The 20,745-nt window shown below is 41.4% G+C and overlaps 1 protein-coding gene across 4 annotated transcripts in view; it reads left to right on the top strand.

Annotated features, from left to right (window-relative positions):
* The first annotated feature begins 6,492 nt into the window (after positions 1-6,492).
* cfap74 (cilia and flagella associated protein 74) overlaps positions 6,493-20,745 on the top strand; it is a 60,460-nt gene continuing 46,207 nt past the window's right edge. For 2 of the 4 annotated variants that reach the window (XM_035383618.1, XM_035383614.1), the window contains exons 1-12: positions 6,493-6,614; positions 7,194-7,290; positions 9,413-9,506; positions 10,277-10,417; positions 11,526-11,624; positions 13,692-13,796; positions 14,650-14,823; positions 15,504-15,614; positions 16,799-16,901; positions 18,216-18,382; positions 19,188-19,407; positions 19,578-19,775. In XM_035383618.1, the coding sequence (XP_035239509.1) occupies positions 7,203-7,290; positions 9,413-9,506; positions 10,277-10,417; positions 11,526-11,624; positions 13,692-13,796; positions 14,650-14,823; positions 15,504-15,614; positions 16,799-16,901; positions 18,216-18,382; positions 19,188-19,407; positions 19,578-19,775 (1,500 nt within the window). In that variant the 5' untranslated portion in view covers positions 6,493-6,614; positions 7,194-7,202. The remainder of the gene's footprint in view (positions 6,615-7,193; positions 7,291-9,412; positions 9,507-10,276; positions 10,418-11,525; positions 11,625-13,691; positions 13,797-14,649; positions 14,824-15,503; positions 15,615-16,798; positions 16,902-18,215; positions 18,383-19,187; positions 19,408-19,577; positions 19,776-20,745) is intronic. The other 2 variants (XM_035383617.1, XM_035383616.1) reach the window with 2 other exon arrangements.

The raw sequence follows: 20,745 nt of genomic DNA, 5'->3' as shown, positions 1-20,745 counted from the left end.
TTCTCCAAACAGTGAATCTAAACATGGTGAAGAGGGTTTAATTTTTTTGTTTGACCAAACATTAGATTGGCCGAGATGCATGATCTATGCTCTGCGGCGATGTTTTCTTGGCACACGTTAGGCCTCTTAATACCAGTTGAGCACCATTTGAATGCCACAGCATACCTAAGCGCTGTTGCTGACCATGACGCATCCCTTTATGACCACAGTCTACCATTTTTATCCCAGCAGGATAATGCACCACGTTGCAAAGTGCCCAACATCTCAAGCTGGCTCCACGAATGGGGACTGTGACTTCATTTTACTCCAATAGCCTACACGGCGCCCAGATAGAGCACCTTTGGGATGAGGTGGAACGGGAGGTTCGCAGCATGAATGTGTGGCCAGAAAGATCAGCAGGAACTACGTGATGCTGTCAAGTCAGCATGGACCGAAATCCCGAAGGAGATCTTTCCAGCTCCTAGTTGAATCCACACTGTCCTGGAGGCAAAAGGAGATCCTACGCGGTACTAGATGGGCGTACCTAGTAAAGTGGCCGGTGAATGTATCTGTTAATGCACTGAAATGATTTTAGAGGCGCAAGTCAATATGGAATCTGAAATGGCATTGTTTGCAGCCACCCGCTTTGTTCACAGGCAGCTTTTTTTATTTAACTCAGTGTTTACTTCAGCTAGATTTTTGAGAGGTATTCAAAGCTGTGGAGTAACCTAATTCATTTGGTCTTCTCACAGCACAAATATATTTGTAACTCTGCCTAAAATCGCATGTAATTTTTACCTGGTATACAACTACCTGCTATATACCCACCCACCCAAGGGCGGAGCAAGAGATGCCGTTTGTGAACCAAGCTTCGCCCCGAGAGCAGTCACAGTTTGGAGCTGTGCTCCAGGTAAGAAGATGTAAAGCAAAGAGTGGACGGTGTACCGAGGCAACACACTAATGCACAGTACCAGGCATCCCATTAGGTCCCCTTCCCCTCTGGCACTGCTTGCTGTCCTGGGAGGACATATGTAGTCTGCCCTTTTCATATGCAATCAGGTCCAGGACCTCCCCAGATCCCCTTGAGTCTATTCCATTATTAATGGGCCCAAAAGCCACACTTACCCATTGGGGGAGGAGAGGGGTTGGGATGGGGGTATGGGGCCCATGTGACTCTTTTTTCCCCCTAACACTGCCCCTATTAGAGGCTGAATTTTAAAGTCACTGTATAAATTATAATGGTCAGATGATTACATTTTGTCCTGCATTTGTATTGCATCTAATTTTTCCTTAATCATTTGACGAGACAAAGCATGAGCAATATATTTTAATTTCTCATTATATATATATAAACTGCCATGATGAAAAGATGGGAAGAACAAAAAAAGCTACTGATTTTACCAGTCATGGCCACCTGGCTTCTCAAATGCATGGGATATTTTTTGCCAGGCTCAGGCAGATCTTTATCAAGTGAAAAAGTACCAACCGTGCATTTTCGTTTATCTACTGGAACAGCGGTGGAAATTAAACGCTTCTGAACTCCTTCCTTGTTTCTGAGCAATACTGAAGTAGGTGAAAACTGCCAGTTCTGAAGTCAGAGTTGCAGAATCAGCATATAATGTGAAGTGCATATAGGGCATGACACGAGATTCCTTCTTGTGCTTATGTCATCTGTTCCAATTTGTGTATACTTGTCTACAAGGGTTTTCTTTTCATATTCTACACATGAAACAAAGACATCCCATGGTATAATTTGGAGAATAAACACATAGAAGCAAAACAGTATTTGCAACAAGCATTTGATATAAGAGGATGGAATTATTAACCTAATGTCTTATAGCCTAAATAGTGTCTTACTGTGTTTCTGTAATTTCTTCATCAAATCAGAAGAATTCCGCAGGAGTTTCCCATTCAATTCAGTGAAACTTTATTAATCCCCTCAGGGCATTTATCCTCAATGGAGTTCTTGGAATTTTCCCATTTAATTGCAACAAACTAGCTCCCCCTATTAATGTTTATCGTCCTCAAACAGCAATTGTTCTTTGTGTTTTGCATTGTAATTGCTCGATTCAATTCTAACACGGTGCACTTGTTTTCTCAAATTGCCTGATCAATTAAAATACTCTTTATCTGAACTAAGAGGCACGATGCCAGCATATATGAATGAATAAAAAGATGAAAAAATAACATTTCTTGAAAAGGCCAAGAAATGGTCTCTTGAGGCAAGCTTGATGAACCAAGAATGCCCAAGTGAGATCGGGAATAATAATGATGAAAAAGTCAGATTCTCCCTGAAGCTGCACAGGCAGCGTTTAACATTAGGAAAACCTGCATAAATTAATTTCTCTCAGTGGAAATCTTGGTGAGCAAGAACTGAGGCCACAATGTAAGAGAACAATATTTCAAGGGTTTATCCAGCTGCATCAATCTTTCAGCACAATGGTGTCACATAAGGAAGATTAGCAAAAAATAAATAAATAAATAAAACAGAACAACACCACTGCCAAGATCGATGCTCGGACTGATTCTCTATCGTGATGAATATCAGCCAAAGCACAAGACTGGCTTTCACATTGTAAATGGACTTTAGTTTAATTTCTGATGTGGTAATATGAGAAGGTAACTGCTCCAGGTCAGAGAAGAGTAACTTCAGTCAGAGAAATGTGTCAGTGGTCAGAAAATCAAGAAACTTCAGTCTGAGATTGTTTTCTTTTTTTTTTTATGTGATCCCCTTTGTAAATCGATAGATGTCAAGTGCCTTTTGAAAATGTGATAGTACAGAGTGCTGTGCTAATTAAAATGTAATTGATTCGTTCATTTATTCAGTGATTGACGAGCATTGATTGAATTGCCCCTGATATTAATAACAGGAAGCAGGTCAGGTGATCAGGTTCTACAAGTGGGACCAATAGCCAAAGATCATTTCTTGATGTCATTTACATACATCTCCCAGTTTTGTTCTACAGTACAGCTCATGTTTTCCTCGTACATTTCCCCTGGACTGAATGCATTACCATTTGGTTACCCTACCCTGAAACCCTCCGGGCAAGATGTGATGACGGGAGATGGTCCAGACACAGGCTGCATTCAGGTCAGTTGTAAAACAGCGGTTCCTCCCATTTTGACCTTGCATCTTTTCTGAACCAGCTGACTTTCTGCTGCAAATGCTATTTTCCTCTATTTGGCCTTTTTATCTTAAGGCCTGTCTGTGCATATTGAAATAATCAAAGCATTTATGAATCTTTGGAGGATCGCATTTCAAAAGCAATGTTCTTCCCTCTTGAAATATACATGAACTGTGTATCAGTCTGTCAGATTTTGCCATTTATATTTAATATAGCAGCCTACACCATAGCGTTACAGAGCATTTAAAATGCATCAGCTTCCCAATGTCACATCTACCATGTTTCCTCACTTACAGTAGTCTGTATGAAACAAGTGCTAACGTACAGAAAGCAAGTCTAGCCTGGAGAGTTATTAATTTAGGGAAACAACATGCTGTAGCTCTTCAAGTTGTTCTTGAATGCTTCAAGGAGCAAACATTTATGCTGTGCAGTGAGCAAAGCACGCGTGCATGTTTTTCACTCTTTAAGTGTAGCCCACCCAACTTTCTCTCACAAGAGTGTATCACTTTTCCAATGATTGGTTGAGAGATTAGCACACATAGCACCATGCTCACGCTCCATTGGTATTTGAAGATTTCATCTTAAGCCCATTAGGCTGTGATTAAACTGGCCCCTGGGCACAGGGATGTGTGTGTACTGTGACAGAAGGAGATTGGTAAAATTTAAGCCTCATTTACCAGACATAACTTACTTCTAGGCCTTACATCCCTCTCTTGCATTGATTACTCATTGTAGGTTTATTGATGCATTAAATGCTCATATTAATTCATTCTTTTTTATTGCAGTCTCATTTCAAACAAGCCTGGGATTGATTTTTCTCTGTTCGACTTGTGCAGTAGTGAATCTGTTTGATGATTTTAAACCCCTATAAACCCCTATTTTACCCCTTTCATTAAATTTTTAAGAGCCTGTTACTGAAGCAATCAATGACAAATGAGCCATTATCCACATCTCTCAGGTACGCTTACTCTACTCAAAGGCACTTTCAAAAGTTTCTGCACTTCTCGTGGTTGCCTTTGCCAACAGACAGAACGCAGCACCAACTGGAGTTACAACTTGATGCCATGTCACTGTAATGCAAATTACAATTCTCAGTGAATGACCAAGTTCATCTTAAGGGACAATGCATTTTAGAAAAATTATCAGTAAAATTATTCACGTTCGATTATTTTGCAGGGGTATTAAATCATTATCATATACCATTAAACAAAGGAAAAATCCTTTGCTTTCATCCCTGAAAGTCTCAAAGACGGCGTGGTCTACACTGCCACTTGCAACAGAAATCACTGTGATGAGTTTAAACGTATCTTCACTGGCCCTTGGGCCTCAGCTCATCCCTGTCATGTTTGGTTTCGCCAAACTGAAATTACACAACCAGCAGTGTCCGGCATTTCATTGAGGAAAATCAGCAGATCTAGCTTTCACTGAGAAATAACTGACTCGAAATGTATTTCCATTTGCGAGTTTAAGTGCGTATAATAAGACAGACAATTCCTGTGAAACAAGTGAATAAGAACTAATTTAATATGTCTCTTTTCGGATCCCTTCACTCTAACCTCCTCCATGGGTTATCCACTGACAGACATATTTTCGATCACAAAAACACAAAAGCAGTTTGATGTTTGAGTTAGGTATTGTCCATGAGAAACCACCCCTCATCATTATCAAAACTTTTCATCCATATAGTATAAAATATATTGAACATCCTTACCTTACATTAATACATTTCCAAAGCTGGTTGTCGTGATTAATCAATAAAGATTGCAAGCTTTACTTAAATTAATATTGATTTTTGTATTATTGTACACATCACTCTTGTATATTATTACAATAATTGTATTGCTGTATTGTATTATATTGCAGTGATCGTTCTTATCAATGTTGTATTTTGAATGCAGCGTTTTCTACATGTAAAAAGCTTTTACTTGGTAAAGTGTCTACACGATCTTTAAATAGCTTCTGTAAAACTAAAGTCTTCTTTATCATTTATGAAGGAAAATTAGCAATACAGGAAAAGCGTCAGGTCTTGCACAAAACTTTCTGTGCTTTAAAATATAGAACTGATTTATTTCAAAGTTTCTCCAGAATTTCGGACATTTCAGAAATTAGCTTCAAAACCAAGGCTCATATTCATTCATTTTCCACATATTTAACACATTTGCACTTCCTGTAAATGTATCTTTGAGTTTTAAAGGTGGATTGGTTCCCCCAGGATATGTAGAGAGTGAATGGCTATTTCCACCTCTAAATCTGTATTGGATTGTACCAAGTCTTTCACATATCACCTGAGGTATTACTGCCTCCAGTAACTATTATGTAATTTATAATGCAGTATGATTGAAATGAAATAGGTTGTGCATGTGGACACGGCAGGCAGATTAAAATAATCATTGCTGATCTGATAATACATATAAGACCCAAAGCTCAACTCAAATAAAATATAAAAGCCTTAGTGTCTCACAATTTCATTGACAGTGATGCACTAGACAGAAGAGGCATTGCATGATGAAAGCACCAGCCATAAACCAAAAAAGTATGTTGGGTCATATGCACACTATACATGTATATTACATATTATTTAAGCACAGTAATGATAGAGACCTTACTAAGCCAGTAGTTTTATTGTTTACTACCCCTGTTCTTTTTGTCAAAATCGTTCAATTAACTGTGTAAAGAGCTTCCTTAGACATTTTAGATTTTATGTGTCTAGGTGTCATTCACTTAAAATACTCTCCTCAGTTAAACGACCCATCAACTTGACCAAAATGCACCTTCTTGTATTTTGACTGGAACAAAGTAGCATGGAAAAATTACCCCAGTGCTAGCATCATTTCAATGACTACCCATGTAGGACTGATTGTAAGGTTTTTCTTCTTACTTTCAAAGCTTGACATGGAACAGCACAAATGTATTTGTCAGACATGTAGTAGGGATCTTGTGTAGGAGTTTAAAGGTGCATTTGGCCATTTCAAATTTACAATCACAGAAAACAGGCTTGTCTTGTATTTTCATCCACACCATCATTGTTCATTTTAATTATCCCTACATCTATCATTATTGCCAATTTCAGGTTAATTAGCTTCCATTTTCAAGGACGCAAAACAAATACCCCACACAGGAGTCCATTACCCTTTCCCTATATAAAGTTTTTATAAAGGTCTGTTTGCAACTCTCCTCACAGATTGATAAGATGCAGTCATGTTCACTTTATTGATTAGTCTATTAAAACACATCAGGTAATTAAGTGTCAAAGTAGCTTAGCGCAGCTAATTGTAAGGTAAATTAGAAGGCAAATGAGAAATATCAACAGGTTAATTTTACATAAACGCATTATCTTATTTCAGGGGTTAAAAGGAACTCCTCCCTTTTTATGCAGGTGTCCGGTTGCCGTGGAAACACTGGAGACACATTGGACGCTGAAGGTGAAGTTTCGAACTTCTAGGAGGGTGAATGCGAACAGCCTTTTCTCGATAAACTTGAACCATCTAGCAAGTTTCTTTGGTAGAGCAGGTACATATCAACGTACACAATATTAGCTTGTTTCCTTCTTTTTAGAAATGTAGATACGTATAATGAATTGTGCTAATTGTCTATTTTTTTTTTTTTCTTGGTTAGGTAGACTAGCTAGCTAATATTATTTAAGATAGCAAAGTGGACTAGCTTATTTTCATGTAGTCTAGGCTAGCTATTTCAGTCTTGGTTGGTGTGGCTTTTTAGCTATCAGTTTATTTTCTGTGTCGTTATTGTCTTTTCTTCAATCAAGAGGCCTCTCAGTAGCCAAATTGTAGGGCTACCTAATGTTAGAAACGAAGCTTCCCTAGCTAACGTTAAATATTCTGAGCACTAGTCTACGTAACTTTAGCTAAAATGGCTAGACTGTCCATTCTATTTTCGTAGCGTGGATCTCCGTAAGGATAATAATGTAGCAATTTACCGTAGTGCAAGTTAATCGTCGCAGAATGTACCAGTGTATGAATGAGTTAGACAACCGAACTATCGTTGTCTCTCGAGCTAGCTAGTTGAGGTAGTCACGCGCTACCTTGAAAACAAATTGAAAAGTTTTCTCCTGCCTGTTCTTCTCAAATGCAGCAGCTTAAAATGAACATTTCGGAGAGTCCTGAAGAGGTATCGCCGTTAGCTGCTGAAAATGCACCCCTGAATACCTGGACAGATGAGGAAACCGGGGGTAAATTGTTTTCCTTTTTAAAGGTTGACACTGACAGTGCTATTTGTTAAGCGTCCCGGCTGAAAGATGGTCCGATTCCCCAAACTGATGGTTCATAAAGCTTTTATTTAAATAATGTGAATGTTGTAGCTTCATAAACACACCACAAGAGCTAAAAGGTGAAAGCAAACAAAAGCATTACCATCTACTACAATTTCTTATGTATTGTGTTAATTACGTGTGAACAACGCGTACATATCGGCGATGCAATTAGCTAATACAGCTCCCTTGTTAGGTAACAAACACTCGCTTACAAATCTATCAAAACTATACATTAAAGCTATGATGTCACGCAATATTAATCACAATATGAAAATAAACAATTATGAACCGTACGCCCATATTAGCCAGGTGCTACACAATAAGAATAAATAACACCGTGTTTTTAACTAAGCTTACTGTTCGTCTCAAGTTCCTTTTTGCATCTACGCCGATTACCGGGATGTTAATATCAAATTAAAGGCCCACTAATGCAATTACAATAAGGCCACTAATACGAAAACATTCTTGCAAGGAAACAAACAGGAAATAACTAAACATGGAAGTAGGCTACTCCATTGTTTATTTTATTAGGCCAAAGAGTAAGGGTCAGTTACACTAGCTGTCAAGGCTATATGCACCACCGGATAATATAATATTAAGATATCTTGTACATATATAATATTTGTCCATAGTGACACACAGATGGAATGTGAAGCAAATGCAGTCTTAAAAAGGACTGATTCTAGATAGCTTGTTAGAACTAGTTTTCTAGAGCACGTGCACCACCATACACAGGCAGTCACTATATGGCATGAGACTGTTCACCCAACTGAAGTTGCCAGTATATTTTTGTGACATCACATTTAAACCTACTACTACACTACAAGTAGAGAACCACAAGAGTCCCATAATATAGCAATAAAGGGATGATAAAGTTGTTAATAGTCATGATGCATGCATTCCTCAAAGAAAGCTTGTATTCTGATTCGGATTAAATTCTGAATATATTGTCATTGATATGATATGTGCATCACTTCAGATTTTAATAGTGTAATATGAGGCTTCAAGTATGAAAGGACAACAAATGTGTATGTGTGAAACAAAAACATTGAATGGCTTTTAATAACAAGAGTAATTCAGGGCACTTTCCGATAAAAGTTACACAATGGCAAAAGCAACATGCAAAGTTATATTCACTCATAGACACTTGCCCGTCGAGAATAGTAAAAAGAATTAAAAATGAATGTTCACATCCCGGTGGGAAATGACAGTTAATGCTCCGGCAACTTCAGTAATGCAAGTAATGCTGGCGTGACCATCTTTAATCATGAAATTGCATAAAGTAGGCACATTTACTGGAGGTATCATTACTTTAAAAACCAAGCCGATGCCTAGATAATCCAGAATCGTCTGTTATTGGACATGTAATGTATCATCTCATAGCACAAACTCTCCGGCCACCCACCATCATGGACGATATTTATTTTCTTTCTTCCCCTTTGTTTGACGCCTCCCAGACACCTGTTCCTACAACCGGCCCTGGACAGGCTAATGGAATCTCATGATCAGCCATTTTACTGTTCATGATTCCATTAGCGAATATGATACTTTTGCATTTGCAGGAATCCAGTTACCGCATTACCAAAGCAGACCGCATTATGTAGCCTATTCAGTGATGGTAAATGTTGTCTTGTCTGTTGCTGAAGCACCAGTTTATATTTCCCTCGTTTGAAAGGAAACAAGTGAATCTTACTGTATTTTTTACTTACTGAGTTTTTGTATGTATGAATTTCATCGACAGACAGCTGTTGCAGATTTGCTCATGGCTAGAAATTGTACATATTTATAATATAATTGTACACAATTTAGGTGGGTGAGGGGGGTTGTTGCAAAATGTTCCATCTTGTTCAAGGATTAATCAAATACTTTTGTATTTATTATCTTTTTTGTGATTGCTTCAATTATGCAGTTTCAGGTTTTTAAAATAGCATTGGAACCTTGATGTTTACAATTTTTTAAGGAGAGGTGGATTTTAAAAATAAGGTGAGGGGTGTCAAAACTTAAAAGTGTTCTATTAACTTTTATTTCTTTTTCATTCAAGATGATGAGCCTGGAGAGGAGGGTTTCAGAGATGAAAATATGTCCTTTTCAAATGCTGAAGATGAGTTCACAGAATTTGATTCTTCCACAAGTTGGTTAGTACTGCAGTATTTTTATGTGAAATTGCTGAATTTCTTCCTGACGTAATGTACAGTACTATATTTAAATATTAATTAGAAGTTTAGGGTTCATTAGCTGTGTTCATCATCCTGCCATAAAAGATTTTTTTTTTCTCATAAGATGTCAGAAGTCCCTAATGGGAGGAGGAGGAGCTTTATTATGAAACAATGACTCCTGCGTTGTGTTTAAATCAAAATGGCAGAGATAAATGAATGAACTATGGGTATTGGGTAGGTGCATGATTAAAGAACAAAAGATAACTGCTTCATTCGCCCCATATAGTGTCTCAAAGATCAGTTAGTGTACAGTTTAAACTGTATCACCAGTTGTTATGCCAAAAAGAGATGTGTATGTGCTAACTTACAGAGTTGGAATAGTTGAGCTGATTTCATGCAGAATTTTCTCAGGTTTAGCCATTTTTCCAAATTCGTCCAGCACACAGAATATCTGCCTTTCAGTGTTGCCTTACATACAATATATACTGCCATTCATCATTAAGCATGCAGTTACTGAGGTACCAGTTATTCAAAAGGAAACAGAACCACACCGGTGGAGCATTGATTGTAATGAGTCATGTCTTTTAGGAAGACAGTGAGACAGATTATTTGAACCAGTTATGTCAACTGACAAATCGGATAGAAAAAGTGAATTTATTATGTCACCGCGTAACAGACAGACATTAACAGACATTCCTTCTTTGTCGTGTTTTTTTCTTCCCCCCCATCGTTTCTGCGTGTGTGGAAAGCGATGAGATGGAGGCCGATGTGGCCGCAGACAGCAGTAAGAAGAGCTATGCCGAGAGAGCGCGGATATTCAAGCTGAGAAGAAACCTGGACCAGCTGGACTCGTTCTACAAACAGAAGGAGCACGATGTCCTGAAAGCCAGGTCTGGCCCCTGTCAGTAAATTGGCCCTCTCTCCTCTCACTGTAACCCCCGAGACCAGAAGGAACGTTTCCTCATCAGCAGGTCCATCTATTTTAAACCAAAACGTTAGCATGAGACAACCGTTTTCAGTTTGGGGCTTTTTTTACCCTCTCTCTCTCTCTCTCTCTCTCCCTCTCTCTCTCTCTCTCTCTCTCTCTCTCTTCACCACAAGCCTCCAACGGCAGCCATCTATTGGGTTGTAATGCAGTGCCAACAAATGACACAATGAATTCCAGCAAAAAAAAAAGAGAGAGGCTGTAATGATACCCTATCATGGTCAATCTGTCCATGTGCTGTCTTTTCTGATCGTGACCCAAAATGTCTTCTGCAGTTCCCTGTGATTTCAGCACCATAATCACAGCAATATCTAGATAAGAGCATTAAAACGAAGAGGCATTTCCCTTCCGATATGACAACAAAACAACAAAAGAAGATATTCCCCTTAGCCATGGCTGTCTTTAAGCAGCCTTGCAGCAGATTGCAGTGTTGCAGTTCATTAGGTGGCAGGGAGAACGCGCATTAGGGCTGGCAGGAGCTGATCTATTGCCGGGAACAGAGAGGATCTGTGCGAGCAAAGCGGCTGTTTTCTCCACTCCGTCACACCTTCATCTGTTCCCGGGCAGAGCGGCGGGGTGCGTGTCTCCGCGCACTCTAGGGAGTGGCAGAAATTGCAAAAAAAACATTCATCTGGGTTTTTTGTTTTTTTAAATTCAATTATTTTAAACAATTGTCTCTGTTCCACCCGAAATGTGGGTTGTCTGTGTCATCTGTGGGAATACACGCGTTTGCGTCTCTGCACTATTTTAAAGCAATGATTCAAGTGAAGAATCTCGTGAAAGGCTGATTCTATTACTTTTTATCTGGATTTGGGGGGGGTGGTGGGGTGGAATCATCCATACAAATGGAAACTCATAACTTATTGTATTTAAAAGAGGCGGACCCAAAATGACTTAAAAGAAAAAGTGCTTTGATACAGGAATCTGAGAAATTGCTGCTGTGAAGCGGCTTGTTCTCTGACAGTAATGGTGATGGCTGCACGGTGGCTGGCCCTGTGATCTGTGTGCTGCAGGGAGGAGCTGAAGGCGTGTCGGGGGAGCATCGCTGAGCTGGAGAAGCAGAGAGGCGAGGTGGAGAGAGACATCGAGCAGCAGAGAGAGGCCGACAACACGTAGGTACACCGGCCCCTGCACCTGACAAGGGTCCGGCAGGTGAAAACAGGCGCCGGTGGACGAGTAAGCACAGACATGAGCGCTTGACCCCTGAACTTTCAGGAGGATTTATCATGATTTCAAGCTTTTGTTAAGTCAGTGAAGTGTTTGTCACGCTCGTGCATGGCACACACATAGTGGTGGGCTTACTCTCAAAATACCAATTTAAAATCTATTTTAAAGCTGCAGCATGGTCCCAACGGTGAATTATCGCTCAGAAATAAAGGTACAGTGGGGATACATTTTTGTTCTTTAAGGAACAAATTTGTCAAATGTATCCTGAAAGGACAATAATGTTGTATTTGGGTAGTAAAAACAGCTACAGATGAATTATGCATTGCTGGCAAGGGATACAATGTTATGTACCTATCGGGAACCTCCCCAGTGACATGCGTTTGCACCTTTTTAGGCACTTTGTCCTGCCTTATTTCTGAGAGAGTGGCTTTGCTCCCAAGGTAACGGCGCTGATTGACAGTGTTGAAGTACGTCCCAAGATTTAATGCCACACATTCCTCCCCCTCCTCTCCGTTCTCCGTCTCTAAGGGCAACCGAGTGTAACATCAAGCGGAGTGCCTCTTCTGAAGGAGAGAGGAGGCGCGGGGGCCAGTCGAGACGGGACAGGGGCTAGATCAGTCGTCCCCAAACTCAGTCCTTGGGGTGTATGCCGGTTTTCAGTCCAACCATAACGGCAGCTCCTCAACTGTAATGAGCTGTTTCTTGTTCATTAAAAGACACTTTAATGTCTATTGAAGGATTCACCCTCTCACGCCACATTAGGTCTGAAACAGCTATGCCGCCAAGAATTAATGTCACACGATTTTTCATCAGTCACATCCCCTGCTTTCATTTTCTGTAACGTGGCAAGTGGTTCCTTGAGAGTAAGTTTTCATTTTTAAATTGTTTAAATGGCGCACTGACAGGTGACATAAGTGAGATCCCAGCTTCTGAAACAAAATCAACAAGCCAGACCTGCGTGCAATTAAGATTAATTTTATGATTTTAAGGAAAATGTTCTGAAAGGACTTTAGCACCTGTTTTCAACAGCTTTATTTGATCTAGAGATTGGCTGTAAAAACAACCCTGCATACGTGAGGTCCCCTAGGACTGAATTTGGCAAGTGCTGGTCTGGATTATATATTACCAGCATGTTTTCCGTGAACATGTTTTGCTATGAAAGAAAATATTAAAAATATTTCAAAATTGCTTTTCCCTTTTTTAGTAGGTCATTTGTCCCAACAGCCCAGATTTTTTTCCTCCTTTTGTCAGTTTATTAAAGCCTTTTGACCTTGAAGAAGGTCAGTAACATGGCATCATTTCAGACAAAATGAAGAAGAACATTTCAGTTTCCAGTGGAAAAACAGGATTAAAATTGCTCTTGTTTGTTTTAGTCAGCATGAGCTGACGTAACACATAAGAATGGTAAAAACCTCAGAAGTGATCAAGTTAATCGTGATATCATTAGGCTGAAATCACAAAAACATTAGCCTGAACCCACAATAACATTAGACTGAAATCACAATGACAGGCTGAAATCACAATAACGTTAGGCTGAAATCACGATAACATTAGGCTGAAATCACGATAGCATAGGCTGAAACCACGATAACATTAGGCTGAAATCACGATAACATAGGCCGAAACCACAATAACATTTGGCTGAAATCACGATAACAGGCTGAAATCACGATAACAGGCTGAAATCACAATAACATTTGGCTGAAATCACGATAACATTAGGCTGAAATCGTGATGACATAGGCTGAAACCACGATAACATTTGGCTGAAATCACGATGACAGGTTGAAATCGCGATGACATAGGCTGAAACCACGATAACATAGGCCGAAACCACAATAACATTTGGCTGAAATCACGATAACGTAGGCTGAAATAACTGGATGAGGCAGAAGCCTTGGAAAGCCACAGCCTCACACCCGGCCTCTTTATTCTCCTGCTGGTAGGCGCGGCGGTTGTGTGCGGTGTTCCCCCGGCTCAGATATCGATCTGTTTCCTCCGCCCCCCCACAGCGCCGCGGTGTTCCGCCTCCGGTCCCGGCACAGGCGGCTGTGCGCGGAGCTGCTCGCAGAGGAGGAGCTGGAGTCACACATCGCCCAGGAGCTGAGAGCACACGAGTGAGTCACACACACGCGCGCGCACAGCGCACAGCGCAGGCGGCCAGCCAGACGCGGCAACATCCCTCCTCTCCCTCAGTCCTCACGTTGCACTAGTGTTATGCTGCAGCGTAGTGTGAAACTGGCTATTTCAGCTGAGCCATTAAAGTTATCTTTTTTTCTGTTGATGCATATTTCAAGACCGAGATCACAAAAATCACAAAATGCATTATTAATCTACATATGTGTGTTAGATTCGAACACGCTCAAGGCTCAGGGCTTTTTTACCATTCTCCAAATTCAGTAACCCGTCTTCGAACCCTAGAATCAATTAATAATTTACATCAGTGTACTGTATATATATATATATTTATGTAATAACATTAATAGTAAACATTTGTGAAGATAAAACAAAATAAAAAAGATGCAGTATGTATTGCAGCTTGTTTGCAATTCAGTATATGCTGGTAAAATAAAATAGATTTTAATGAAAATTTAATGTGTTAAGTTCTGAGAACATCAGCCTCTCTGTTAGTAACCCCTGCGGATGCATTCATACACTAAACCACCAGCAGGAAGCTTTCAAAAAATGGAGCCTTTTGAAGGGTCTAAAGTTCAGAAATGTTTCCACCGGTCACTTATGCCAGTCACATCCCATAACAAACCACAAGTGTTTGATTTTATTAGCATATTTCAGTCCATATTTCAGTCCAAACACATTCAGACTACAATAACACATTCACATTTAACCCTCTATGTCGCATTGTTTGCGGTTGTATTTGTAGTTTTTGGTTTTTTTGGAGCGCTGTGTGTGGTTTGGGTGCGGTGAGCAGGCGATGTCGGTCCTGTGCCTGTGACGCCCTGCTCCTCGCAGGCTGGAGCTGTGTCAGGTGGAGGTGGAGAGGGGGCGCTTCTCTCCACTGCGGCAGGAGGTGGAGCAGGAGGAGCAGGTCCTGGAGGCGGAGCGCGCGCGGAGAGCCGCCCGCCGCCTGGAGCAGGAGGACGCCGTCGCCCGGCGAGTTCGGCTCAGGAGGCAACGGGAGAGGAGGTAACCGGCCACCTGCCCCAAATTTTGCATTTCCCAAATCCAGTAACATGAGGCCTCGCATCGGTGTTGTAGGCATCGCATCGGTATGGTGCAGTGTAGCATAGTGGGTAAGGAACTGGGCTTGTAACCGAAAGGTCATAGGTTCGGGGGTAGGACAGTGCCGTTGTACCCTTGGGCAAGGTACTTAAACTGCATTGCTTCAGTATATATCCAGCTGTATACATGGATGCAATGTAAATGCTAAGTTGAAAAAAAAAATGAAGTTGTGTAAGTCTGCTAAATGCCTGTAATGTAATTCGTTCAAAAGAGGTGCACCAGTTTTCTCTGAAAATGTCATTGTTTTTGAAAACTGCAGGGCAACCAGTAATCAGTTTGACGTACAACAACTGAATTTTTGAGTTCTGCTGTGCTATGCGCAGAACTTTATGTCTGACCAAATGGAATGCATCAGCTATGCGTATTGTAGCTTAGCAACATCAAATCTTCCAGAACACTGGCCTGCGCAGTAAAATGTCCACCATTAATTCAAGTCTAACAGACTTTATGTGCGTCCACCCTGCCCATAGCAGGCTCATATGAGCTCTGTAAGAGTTGATTTAACTCTGAATGTTTTACTGCGTATCACTGCTGGCTGCTGATAAAAGAACCGCTGCTTTTTTTGGCGTTTTTTTGGTTTTTAGGAAGCAGAGGGACCTGGTGAAGGAGCAGGAGGAACGCCGTCGCCAGGCAGCGGAGGAGGCTCGGGCCAGCCACCTGAGAGCCTCCGTGTACTTCAAGGAGACCATGAGCAGGTAGCAGATCAGTCCGTCAGGCCACAGGCAGAGCTGATCTCCAGAGGATGAGCAGTGGTGAAATGCCTCTTTTTCTCCCAGAGAGTGTCTTCTTGAGTATCTGCTCCATGTTCTGTGTGGTGAGGCTGTACATTTGAAGATAAATGACACAGTGATTATTCATAATTATCAGTATAAATATCAGTTTTTATATTGTGCTGGTACTTCCCTCAATGGAGCGCAGGGGTCTAATGTTGCATGTGTCATAGAAAATAGTTTCAACCAAAAAAGATTAAACATCGTTTTTTAAGATTATTTGGGTCATGTAGACATGTACTACAACCTCTGGTGGTATAACGCTGTACAAGCTGCTCTGGAGTTATTTGTAGTGCATTTGCTTGCTTTAGATGACAAAACCCCATCATGCCCAAATACTGGCCATTGTAAAGCAGACAGGTAATCAGAAACCTCTGTAAAATATCTAAAATAAAAAGCATCTGAAATATATTTCATCATCCACAAAATCTACTGAAAACTGAAATCGTATATATATATTTTTACTCCCCAGGCAAGAGTCATTCGAGATTTAAGCTGGTTCTTTAAAGATTTGTTTGGAAACCCATGTTATTTTATGGGAAGGTAAATCAATCTCAGCCCTGCAACATTTTAGTGTGATTTTTCAGGCCCTATAAGTCAATAGCGTACTGCACTGGAGCGGATCAATGAAATAGGATCACGTGGGTTATCCACGTCGCACTGAGGCTCAGACGCACTAAACCCAAAGGCTTCCATTCAAGAAACAAACTGCCACCTAAGTGTTAAACAGGGAATTTCATCATTTAAGGCCAGCAGGAGCAGAATCTCAGCCTCTGCAGCCTCTTCAGTTGTTTTAGGGCCAGATTAAGAGAGAACTTTGACCGTCCGGTAATTACAGTCTCAGCTTGTCAGCGGCTGCAGTCTTTCTTTTCGCTGTGAGCCAGAGGCCCAAGAGACCTGACTTCTCGTTGTCACGCTACGATAATCCAGTCTGGGCCCGTAAAACACTGAACCTCACTGCGGTTCTGAAACACAGCTGGTGGCCGGGCTTTTAGAGGCACGACACCGAAGATGGGACGCGCGGCAATGCGCGTGCGTTCTGCGTGTGACACCGTTACAGAGCGAGAAGGCGGTGATTGGGGCAAATTTACCGGTAACTCTACCTGCAGAATTCGCCAGAAAGAGGCTGAGAAGGAGCTGCAGAGCCGGGAGATGATGGAGAGAAGGATGCAGGCGGTGCTCTCGCTGAAGTCCAGTATCACGGCCACACAGGTACGGTACAGCGAGAGAACTTGAGAGCTTTCTAATCTCATATCCACAGCCCAATTCTAATGGCTTGCTCTCCTAATGGTCTGAAGTACAGTACAGTGCAACCTTCTGCCAAGTACTGTGTCACACAGGACAACCCTTGGAGGGTTTCTTTTCTAAAGTGCGCCCGCAGTTTGATGCATAAGGGCCTGATCTCAATTAGGGATATTTAATTGCACCCCTCACGCAGATTTATATCAGTTGAATTTACTTTAAATTGCAGATGCTAATATTGCTTGATTAAAATCTGAAGTCTTAACCTCATAATTTCATATAAAAGTGTGTTATCAGACAATCCCTGTGAGGTGTTTTGTATTTTGATTTGAAGAATTATGTGCATTTTAAATATATCATTTTACTTATTCATGAAAACAAATATACAATTCTTTACAAACTTGCCTACAGACATTGCTAAGATCAGTACAGTCTCTAGGCTGGGTATTTCTAAGGTGTCAAAAGTCATCTTTTTAAGACGTTTTGTGTAACAAATAATAACGAAAAATGTATTTCAAAGTCTTAAGTAAATCTTGTTAATTAAATTTTTGGCATCTGTAGAAGTCTTTTTTTTATCATCTTAGCACATATGACAGGATAGTCAAATAAAAAAATCTTTTGGCTTTGCTGTGCCTCGGTCTTCTGTTATTTGTGCATGACACAGCCAAAACAAGGGTTGACATGTTACTGTAGCTGCTGAACTTACAAAACATAGGTCTCATACATACTTCATGATTGGATAGGCCCTCCCAACCACCAGCCTTCAGTGGCCATGGAACAAACTATCCCATGACATCACTTCAGGAAACTTATTTATGATGAGTGTTTGAATTTATATGAATGTGGCTGGATTCTCCATCTCTGTCAAGTGCCAGTGGTCTCTCTGCGGCTCTGCAATGCACCTGATACTCTCACAGTGTGCTTTACGGGTCCCATGGTTTCTCAGTTCTCATTATGACTGCATGCAGAATGTAATGTTATGTGGATAGCCAAGGCTCTCATTAACCGGAGGAAATTTAGAGAGGCTCTTTTCACGCGATGATTTGTGACAGATGAGAACAGTTTATATTCATCGGCCTCTCAAGTGCACGAAGATGGCGTGCTGCACCTCACAGATTTGCGGACAGAATTCCGCATCCGCAGAAGGTCATGCGGATACCGTTCCTCTGAGATTATGTTAGCAACGCTTGCCATGTTACTACTACACGCGTAAATCTGGCAACCAAAGGCTCCGCGCAGCAGTAGCATTTTCCCAGCTCTCAAAGTGACACCCTGTGGTTTCAGGAGAAGCTGCGCGCCAAGCAGGCGAGAGACAGGGCCTATCTATTAAAGCAGGAGGAGGAGGAGGAGGAGGAGATGCCAGCCGCAGAGGAGCAGCAGGCCCAGAACAGAAACATCACCAGACGCAAGCACCGGCAGAAGCAACCGCAGGGTTCCCAGAAAAAGAAAGAGTATGCTTCAGCGTTTGTGTGCCTCCTGTCACGGGAATATCATGTTTCTTTAATTCACTCGCTGCCCTCCACATAGAAAATAGCCAGAAAAACCACCTCTCTTTCGAGGGTTCCAGTGAATGGCAGGTGCTTTCAAGAGTTTCGATGAATGGCAGTTGAATGGCAGTTGCTGGTTGAAAATTTAATGAAAGATTTCTCACGTTACATTTCCCAAGTTGAGTGGAGAGTTTTGGGTCATTGTGAACGCTTTTTAAAATGGTTCTAATAATAAATAATAATAATCTTATTCTTATTATTAAACCAGTTTAAAAGCAATGTCCCTTGTCATTATCCTGTCAAATCAGACATTGTTTTGTTGATGAGGGCAGGGCATAATGAGACTGTGTAAATCCGTATCCAGTTATCTGTGTAATTATTTTAAGAGTGTAATATTTTTTAAGGCAGCTGTGCACTTACAAAAAAGCTGACTAGCCTGTCCTGTGTGTAGTTCCTTAATATAAAAACTTTCTGTGACCAGCAGTGTCCCAGGAGGAACTCTGCGCTCTTGTTTTAATTTCCATTGAAAATTGATTGAAGTAGATTACTGTATAACACCATTAGCCAGTTTGCAGCTGAAAAGGTGTGCAGGACCAAATTCATTTGTATTATAGCACGTTGGCTTGAAGGTTGAAGTGTTACCTTATATACATGCACAAAGTGGCTCCAACAACCGATGTCAATAGGTTTTAAGTTAAAATAGTTTATGTACATTTAAGTAGTCATCTCTCTCATGTCGACTTACCTCACTATCTTTTCTTTTTTTTAGATTGTTTGTGGAGCAGCAGAAATCAAAAAAAGTTGAAACAATCTCCAGGGTATCACTGGAGGAGACCTTACACGAAAAACTCAAGAAACCTCGTTCTCTACTTTTCCCACCAACTCCACCAAGCCTCAAAAAGACGTCAGGAGTGGATGCTTCTGCAGAGAACCTAAGGCAGTCCCAGGATGCAGAACGAGCACCAGCAAAGCCACAGAGACTGAGGCCTGTGAGTGAAAGTACCTAGCATTATTTCTGCAGTCATTGTTCTCAAGAGCACCATCGCTGGTTGAAATAAGAATATGATCATTTCCTCACTATGCATCTCTGTGTTTGTGAGACCGGTTTCCTAATACAGTCTATAAGAGCCAAGTCTTTGTCTTTTCACTGTGACGGAAGGACTGGCGCACACCGTCCCCCATGTCAGACGAGGACAGCCGAAGTAGCGACAATGGCGGCTCCTCCGTGTTCCACCCTGGCTCCGCCCACCCCGCTGGGAATCTCAGGAGCGAGGATGAGGAGGAAAGGGAAGAGGAAGAGTGCCTTGCCTTGCCTGAATTCACGGGGTTATGGGACCTGAAACATAGGGATTACAAGGTAGAGTGCACCGCAAAGTGAAATTTCTTGCATCTCTCGTCTTTTTGGTAGCTGTCCTGCAAAAAGCCACTCTGATGTTTGTTCAGGTTAGAGGTCTGCAGTGAAATGTTTTTAAAAGACTAGCCAAGGTAACTTAAGGTCAAGTGTTTCTTTTTCCAAAAGTGCAGTACAACTTCTTCAGTGTGAAAATATCTTCAGTTATATTCATAAAATAAATGTAATTTGAAGCCGAATGTGTATTATTACATCACTAAATTTTTTACTGGTTTTTCTTGTCACTTTATTGACCAATTAAACCTGATGGTCACAGTTAGCATGGTTACCTGGGTCAAAACTGATTTTAAGGTGAAAGCAAAAAATCAGGAGACGCCGCGGCTCACCAGGACCAGGGCTGCAGGACCCCTGATTTAAGGCGCTCGGCGTGATTTTCACCACACAGAGGTTTTGATCAGCGGTAGCGAGAGCACTGGAGCCGTGCGGCGAAACGGGGTCAGTGCCGAAGACTCACCGGGACGCCGTCCCTGCCCCGGCACTGAGCACGCGGTGTCCAGGCTCACAAAGGCGGGCCCATCGGCACAGGCCCCGGAACACTAGTCTTTCACCAATCAGTGCAGCATTGGGCTCTCGCTCCCCCCCCCCCCCCCCCCCCCCACTCTCTTTAGATCTGTGAGGACAGACATCACTTCTGGTCTGCTGGCGTCTCTGAAACTCAGAGCTGAATATGACATTCAGCCCTGCTCTTTCTCTGTGGGAGAATCCATGCAGAAAACTCTTGGGCTCTCAAACATTTAGCTCAGGAAGTCACGTTCTGACATTAAGCCCTGGTGAACTGGGTTATGTGAGTAGTTCGTTAGGCGTCGTCATTTAAACAAGAACAAACAGTTGAGTGCCCCTTCAATACTTAAAATATATAGACCTATGGACTACAATACATTATAAGTTGTTGATTGTGGTCTTCCGATGTAGATAC

This window comes from Anguilla anguilla, chromosome 11, assembly GCF_013347855.1.
Source record: "Anguilla anguilla isolate fAngAng1 chromosome 11, fAngAng1.pri, whole genome shotgun sequence".
Lineage (NCBI taxonomy): Eukaryota > Metazoa > Chordata > Actinopteri > Anguilliformes > Anguillidae > Anguilla > Anguilla anguilla.
The sequence above is the reverse complement of the archived record's forward strand: the minus strand, read 5'-3'. Positions and strand labels throughout refer to the sequence as shown.